The sequence below is a fragment of the Chelonoidis abingdonii genome, chromosome 4, assembly GCF_003597395.2.
Source record: "Chelonoidis abingdonii isolate Lonesome George chromosome 4, CheloAbing_2.0, whole genome shotgun sequence".
NCBI classification, from domain to species: Eukaryota; Metazoa; Chordata; order Testudines; family Testudinidae; genus Chelonoidis; species Chelonoidis abingdonii.
The window spans coordinates 35,796,126-35,804,695 of NC_133772.1; the positions used below are offsets into that span (position 1 = coordinate 35,796,126).

General features: G+C 37.3%; 1 protein-coding gene across 4 annotated transcripts in view; it reads left to right on the top strand.

Moving 5' to 3' along the window:
* Positions 1 to 8,570, top strand: part of CPT1A (carnitine palmitoyltransferase 1A) — a 67,797-nt gene that overhangs the window by 50,412 nt on the left and 8,815 nt on the right. For all 4 annotated transcript variants that reach the window (XM_075065049.1, XM_075065047.1, XM_075065050.1 and 1 more), the window contains 5 exons: positions 287 to 403; positions 1,294 to 1,458; positions 2,639 to 2,773; positions 6,228 to 6,380; positions 8,085 to 8,189. In XM_075065049.1, the coding sequence (XP_074921150.1) occupies positions 287 to 403; positions 1,294 to 1,458; positions 2,639 to 2,773; positions 6,228 to 6,380; positions 8,085 to 8,189 (675 nt within the window). The remainder of the gene's footprint in view (positions 1 to 286; positions 404 to 1,293; positions 1,459 to 2,638; positions 2,774 to 6,227; positions 6,381 to 8,084; positions 8,190 to 8,570) is intronic.

An 8,570-nucleotide genomic window follows, 5' to 3' on the forward strand; every position in this document is an offset into this window, starting at 1 on the left:
TGGTTTAAAATAAACAAATCCATTGTGGTGGCACTTTAAGAGAACCCCTGCACCAGAGCTGCACGCCTGGTCTAAATACTAGAGAGAGAAATTGAATGTTCAGTGCATTCATGAACATATGTCTGCAGATACTGTTTTTTGCATTCTGAATCTAGTAATTAATATTTCTGTAGGTTGAAAATGGAATTGAGATAGCCTAACTCCAAAAAGAAATGTATTTGAACTCTATAACATGCAATTCTTTATTGTATAATACATATAGTTACATATGTCTTGTTCTTTACAGAATGTTATGTCTTCTGATTGCCTTCAACTGGGCTATACAGAGGATGGTCATTGCAAAGGAGACATCAATCAAAATATTCCTTTCCCCACCAGACTACAGTGGGAAATCCCAGAAGAAGTGAGTGCAAAACCACAGCTAACTTCTTGAGTTCTTTTTACTTCTCTGTTAGTCAGTAGTTACCTTACAGAGAAGATAACTTACCCCGCTATGCTTCAGTTCATTTGAGCCTTTTCAGAGGTTCAACTATATGTGTTTCACATGAGGAGCCTTGGAATAAGAGACAACCACAACATCTGGGTTTCTTAAACTGAGAGGATTTTTAATAGAGGCTTTCCTTCAAAACTGTTCAATTTTTTGCCTAGTTTACTAGTAGGACCTTAACTAGGTTGCACTAGCTAATTTGTGTATATCAGCATTGAAAAATGGCCATCCATAATTTTTCAAAGATTTAATAGCAGCACTCTAGTGTCACTAAGAGTTCATTATTTCATTCAACTTATGCTCCAGAGCACTTGTTTGCTATGTAATATAAGCAATTGTCCATTTATAGCTTACCTAAAATACATGTTGTTACACAGTAACCTTGTATTTTTAATTACTCACTAATACATAAAACTGTGAATGTAAGTCAGTTGAATAGGAGTGTCTGCAGACAATGGAGCATTTTCCCTTCTTTCCTTTCGTGTATTTTATGTGGGGCCTGAGGAACCAGAAGCCTTTATAAATGTAATCATATAATACTATTTAAGCTCTAGTGACTTAGAAAACATCTCAGAATATGAAAATCAGAACAATTTTTCTGGATTCCTGGAAGCATAGTTTTAGCTTATGGGAGTTTAAATATCTTTCTGGTCAGATTTTTTTTAGCTGTTTATTTAAGGCGGGGAGCAGAATATATTATTTAGCTATAAATAAAATATATAAATGAGCTTTTTATCATTTTTCTTAAAGAAACACTGCCATTTTGTATTATGTATGTATTTAAAAAAATGTTTTGCTGTTCTTAGTGCCAAGAAGTGATTGAGAGGTCCCTGTGCACTGCGAAATCTCTAGCAGATGATGTGGACTTTTATTCTTTTCCCTTTGATGCTTTTGGAAAAGGGTTAATCAAGAAAGCCAAAATAAGCCCTGATGCCTTTGTGCAACTTTCCCTTCAGCTTGCTCACTATCGGGTAAGAACCAACAGCATCTGGTTACTTACAGAATGTCATAAAAATGAATATAATTAAGCCACACCATGGCTAAAAATATACAGACATCTAAGATGCTTAGGCTTCAATCCAACATCTACTAAAGTCAGTGGAGACATTCTCTTCGACTTCAGTGGGAGTTAGATCAGGCTCTAAATGGTCTGCTAGCTGGAAATTCATGATATTCCGAAGGTCATTTCTATGACACACACACACACACAAATTGTTTGCTTGGTTAGTGATCTATTTACAGAAGTCCTGTAGTTAAAGGAAATGGATTTGATCATCTAGTAGGTATTTTTTCATATGTAACATCTGTTATCTTAAACCATACAAATGTACTTAAACGTTATTTAATCAATAATGTTTGGTTACTCCAGTAGTGTTCATAGATATTTGGATTTTGGTTAATCCTCTGTCTGTAGTATGCATTTCTGTGTCAGAAAGATTCCCCATTCCTGTTGTTGACTTTGCTTGGTAGCTTTTCGCAGTTTAAGGTATTTGCACTCCATTTTTCTCATGCTGTTGTAGAAGGAATCTCTTTTTAACATGATCATAAAAATTTAGGTTTTTCTCACTACTGCAGCCAATTTTCTCATCCTGAATTCTGAAAGTATCCATGAATGCCCCTTGTCAGGCATCCGCCCTGAGCAATAGTTCATGTCATTATTACTTGCAGCCTTCATTAGAAGGAATAACTGGGTTGCACACCTGTCCTGATTTGTATTTTAACCAGAAAGTTGCTGATACATATTAATTGTGTAACTTCCTTGGTAAATTTTAAAATCAGTGCACGGGCTGTAATGTGCCCAAGTACAGTAATATGTAGGAACCTTTCCACTGACTGTTCAAATGGGCTTTGGATCAGGCCCTGTCAAGCTATAGAGGATTGTGAAGGAAAAAAATATGTGGGATAGTTTTTGTTAGGCTTTTGGTTGCTTTTATCGGAAATTTTGGGAAGTAGTTGTTGAGCCAATTTTGTTTTCATAGGCTTTAGGTACAGACTGTATTTCAAGTTTTAGGATGAATGGATAAATACTTTGGTCTGTTTAATTTATGGTGTGTTTTTTTAATTAGTTTCTTAAGCAGCGGATCAAGGCAAGCATTTATAACACCAGGTTTAGTCTGAGTAGATTTTTCAATCTTTGTTTTTGTCTCCAAGGACATGGGAAAATTTTGTTTAACATATGAAGCCTCTATGACCCGCCTCTTCAGAGAAGGCAGGACAGAAACAGTGCGCTCATGTACTACCGAATCGTGCAATTATGTTCGAGCCATGGAAGATTCAACCCAAAATGTAAGTTCATTGCAGCAATTCATAATAAATTCTCATCAGTTTTGTACATATATAGGTATCTGGTAATAAAACACAGACTTCCTGTGACAATACACTAGATTGCTTTACTACATTGTCTACCAACCTGGAAATAACATTAACTATGCAAATAAACTCCATAATAGGCATGGCTTTGGAGCAGAGCCCAGAGCTGGAGCATGGACCAGTAGGTTTTTGCCTGGAGCTGGAGCAGAGCTATTCAAAAATTTGATTGCTCCAAATCCCTGATAATAAGTTTTAAATGCTTAGAAACTACTATATCTTTCTTTCCCTAATGAAGAATAAATATCTAAGTTTGTGTCTACACTGCAAAGTTTTGTATGCATAGCTATGTTGGTCAGGGGGTTGAAAAAACAATACCCTCTATCTGACATAGCTATGCCAGTAAAACCCCCAGTGTAGACACAGCTATGCTGAAAGAGTACTTTTGTCAGCATAGCTACCGTTTGGGGATGTGGTGTCATGCCAACATTAAAACTCCTTGTGTTGGCATGTACTGCATATACAATAGGGGACTCTGCCTGCATAGCTACACCAGCAAAGCATTTGTAGTATAGACAAGGCTTAAATGCAGACTAGCGATGATCTGTACTTCTCTATCATTGCAGCAGGATTTCTGAATTGTTATATAAAAAGAGAATTGCAGTAACTAAAAAACAAAAAGTGACCCTTTTCTTTGCAACTCAAGATTTTCACAAATATAAATCAATTATCATTTTTAAGCAAAAGTGTGTTCTCAGAAGAAACTGAGCAAATTAATGCTATTGCAAGGTAATTTTCTGTTACGCAAAGTACTGTGCTAGCTATGTTTTGTGTTTTACTTTAAGGAATAAATATTTGGTAGTGGTTGCAATAGTGTGAATGCTGACGAGGGAACACAAACATTTCTGGATGACATCCTCTGATAATACCAATAAAACTCTCTAGCTAACATAGACATAGAAGAAAATACTGAACTGTAGTGTGGCTCTTCTCCCGGTTTTTATCATGAATTATGCAGCTGCTGTTCATCTTCACTCTGATTGTATATTAAAAAAAGCTTGCAGAACTTTCTTTTCTTTAAATGTTTGAACGTGTTAACATTTTATGGCTCAGTTTTGTGCTGGTCCTTATTTACCCAGAATTTCTTGATTAGAATCAGAAGCAACATTAATCCTTTTTACTTGAACGTAGCTTGTCATATAGTTATTACTCACTATTTTTAAAGGAGCACAGAGCAGGAAAATAAAGCCATCAAGAGCCCAGAGTGTTCAAGATGCTGTAGAAGTGTAAACTATTAGGTCTAAAAGATTCCTTCCTTACCACTCAGTATTTTTGCTAGTCTGTTGCAAATAATTGGAAAGTCACAAATATAACATTACGACCTCACTGTGAGACTGAGCAAGAGAACTCTGGGCCTTGTTATGGGTAAAAGGTTGTGGGGGGGAAGGTTGTGTGGCTTTTTTACATAGATGTTTAATAAGTAAATGTCATGGGAAAACCTAAACAGTTAAAAGGTAAATGGAGTACAGTGTAAGTAAAAGTTTTCTTGACAGTGAATATCTCTTTAAGTGAAGCAGATAGTTCTGCTACTGCATAGTTGGTAGGATAAAGTCCTGTTTTACACCAGTGCAGGTCAAAGTCTTGTGAACATACTCTATTAAGATAACAGAAAACGTGTTCATTTTATGCAAGAATTGCCCACATACTGCTCAGTCCAACGGTGTGAAAGGTCGAAGTGAGGACACATGTACAGGCTGAATGACGTCAGTTGAAATTGTCACTTTTGAGTTTACAACTACAAGTAGTCATATTGCTGAAGACACTTTTGTGACACCACCATTGAGTGAGTCCAGTTAACATCATGTTAAATACCATCTTTGCAACTTCCTCATATTATGTAGTTTTAAACAAAAATTCACAGTTGAAATGGTTACTTTACCCTATGATCTTTTACTTGGTGCTGTCAGACTGACAGTGTAAAGTACTACAATATGTCACATTTCACAAGATAACTGGTGCTTTCCATGAGCTTGGAAATTACTTACCTGATTTTCAGATGTGCTGAGCACTCACAGCTCCCATGGACTTCAGTTGGAGTGCTGGCAATACTGAAAATCAGGCCTAGAATTCAAACTTAATTTTTAGAATTGTTTTTATTTATGCAGTATGAAAAGTGCTTTTCACCCTGTGAACTTACTGAATGCCATGCCAGGAAGTTACTGGAAACCGTGGATGCGCAGCATCTATGAAGATCTTTCTTTAGGTACCTAGATTTGAAAGTCTGGGCCAGGGCTCATTTCAGAAAGTTCTGTGACAATGTCCTGTTATTTGGCCAAACATTTTAAACGTCAAGGTTATCGCCAAGGTTTGTTTTTTTTTTACAGTAGGTCAGATGATTCAACCATCTCACTCACTTATGACTTCTCCAAGTCGTGAATGGGCTTTTCTGGAGGCAGTACTTCAGCCTCTGGCAGGATGCTGTTTCTACTAGAATACTTTATTCCTTTCTTTATTTCTCTGTTTGATTTTTTTTTCCCTCCCCGTTTTTCTTGATCTCTACTACTTCTCCTTTTCTTTCTGTTTTTCTTCTTGCATCCCCATGCACCTGTCCAGCCACCCTTGTTCCTCTATCCCTCTCTTTGCCAGTCTTCCCCTTTTCTGTTGAATGCTATCATTATCTCAAATAACTAACAGGAGAAGTATTACCAGCTTCTTATGCCAAGCCAAGTAGGCTGTCTAATACCCTATGTGGATAGTACACCATGCTATGATGGGAGAGGGCTAGGGAAGAAGAGACAAATTATCATACTGAGAGAGCACGCTGGATGTATGGAATAATCTGACAGAATGTGCTTGACTATCTAGAAAATATTTGTTTTATTTAGTAACTAAAATCTTCTATTGCCATTAACTGCACTATCTATCAGCCTCTTAAAATAGCTGTTAAGCTCCCAGTTCTTTCATCAGTTCTGTCAGACCTGCTTTTTATAGCTGCCTAAGGAGAGTAATACAAGAACAGAGTAAAATTAGATTTTTTTGATCTATAATCTCCCAGGAAGCTTGATTTGATTAGATGCACAATGAAGAGGCAAACTTCATAGGGCTAATATTGTAATTATATCTCATGCTGTACCTGATTCAGTGAGTTATATCAGTTTTCTACCATAAACTATTGACACATATGCTGACTCCAGAAATTGAAATATGTTAAAACTAGAAAAGTTGGATTAAAAAAAAATCAATCCCACATCACTTCAAAGTTTCTTTCCTGATGGTGGTGGTAGTTCTTCATAGCTGATTTTTGATGCATACTTTGTCTTGTACTTGGCTTTTAGTACTGCAGGTTGAGACCAGTCACTGTAATTTTGATTTCCCAATTTAAATACCTTCTGTCTTTTTTTTTTTCCTTGGTGTTTTCTTTATTATTCTTTAGAATGAAAAGAGGTGTAAACTACTCAGGATTGCTGCTGATAAACACCAGCACTTGTATCGCCTTGCCATGACTGGTGCAGGCATTGACCGCCATCTGTTCTGCCTTTATGTGGTGTCCAAATACCTTGGTGTTGAGTCTCCTTTCCTTAAGGAAGTAAGTAACCTTTCTTCATTGCTATCCAGTAATGCAGCTTCATCAAGTAAACAAAAGATTATTTATCAATAATTAGCTTTTTCTGATATGAGTTTACTATAATTTTATGTTAAAATGTGTAGTTCTAAGGAAAACGTAAGAGTGAGTTGGTTACACTGGCATTTTGAAATATATTAATGAATGCTAATTTAGCCCTAGTCCACACAACAAAATTACTGCTGTGTAACTGTTGCTCAGGGGTATGAATAATCTATACCCCCGAGTGATACAGTTATACTGATCTAAGTACTGGCGGAAGAGCTTCTCCTGCCGATACAGCTACTGCTTCTTGCAGAGGTGGAGTTAAGTGTTAAGTCTTCACCAGAAGCACTACAGTGGCACAGCTGCAAATTTGTAGTGTAGATCTTCCCTTAGTATTCAGCTTTATAGGAGACTACGTAAACTACAAAAACACAACTTGCAGAAAACTATTTTTGTAGAGTAGTAACTGTCAACAGTGGTTCAAAGAAACGTGACAGGTATTGCAAAAAAGGAATGATTGATAGTGATAAAGGCAGTGGAGTTAGGCTTTTAATTTTTCTTTAGATCACAGTACTTGTAAGGTGAAGTCACTGTAAAATATCAGCCTTTGAAGTTAATGTTTGCTTAGGAAACAATGTGTGTGTGGAGATATGTAAATGTTATGGATTATCACACTAACAGAAGAGAGTATTATCTTAATCAGTGATTCTCAACCCACAGCCCAGCTAGCACACAGCTGCAGCCCAGCTGTGTGCTTAAAAAAACCCAGCCACAGCTGCCTGACCCCATGCGTGGCAGGATCCAGGTCCCAGCTCCAGCTGCCCCACCCCGCACATGGCACTCTTGGCCCCACTCTGTGGAGGAGTCTCTGGGCAGGGGGCACTGGGCATAGAGGTCTGTGGGGGGGTTAGAGGGGTGGGTGCAGTGGTTCTCAACCTGCAGCTCATGTAACACATTTAGGTTGAGAACCACTGATCTTCTTTAATGACATTAAAGAACCTTATTATATAGTTTGGGTTTGTAAGTTCTAGACATGCAAAAATGGTGCTGTATTGCATTTGCTTTCTCATAGATGACAAATTCTTTGCTGCTTCATTCCATAAAAGATTAATCACGTGTGTGATCATTGTCTGGGCCACAGAGATTAATTAATGTAATGATAAGGCTGAGGAAAACAACTTTTTGCAGTTTTCCTTAGTCCTGTCTTGAAATTGATTACACAAAACTCTTACTTTTTTGTAAGGATTATAGTTTCTTAATACTTTACTGTTGCAAATCAAGGTCCTGACCAAAACCACATTGAAGTCTGTAGGAATCTTTTCACTGACTTTAGTGGGCTTTGGATCAGATCCCTAGTGATCACTCTTCTTATTTCAGCAAGCCTTTTCCAAATATGCTACTAACAGGAACTTATCTGTTTTCTGTATGGGATCAACGTCAAAACCTTGTGTGCTGCTCTCTATTTTATTTTATTTTATTTTATTTTATTTTTGGACGTAGCCTGTCCTGAAATATAGATCATTCATTTTAACCTACTGATTCCATTTGGACTGTTTTAGAGTTCATATTTAGTAGTAGTGCTTTATTAAGCAAAGTCTTGTAGCTTAGCTTGATCACAACTACTTAATTGCAACACACAAGCTGCCCATATGCACATTACTCTGGACTTCATATGCTCTAAAGGTTTTGTCAGAGCCTTGGAGGTTGTCAACAAGTCAGACACCACAGCAGCACATTGACCTGGAGAAGAACCCTGAGTTTGTATCCAGTGGCGGAGGCTTTGGACCTGTAAGTTTGGGGTTTTTTAAAACATGTTTTATAATGCATACTACTTAAACGGGCTTAGTTTGTATGCTCCTAACTTGAAAGTTTCATCTCCGTAATAAGACTGAAGACTTGTTGGGGGATTCTGAAAGCATATGTGTTGTTTTCCTTTTGTATGTATGTGCTCAGGAGAATCTGCTGTCTTGGCTTTGTTCTTTTCTTTCAGACTAGGTAAATTGGGTGAGTCTTGCTGAGGAATCCAGGTATGCTAGGCAGACATAACTATACCATGAAATCTGGTGGATTGGGGCTTACTTCACCTCTTACTTGTGGTATTTGTGTTCATTATGACATTCCCATTTTCTGCTGAACAACCACTGAGAACACAAAGTTCTTCTTCGAGTG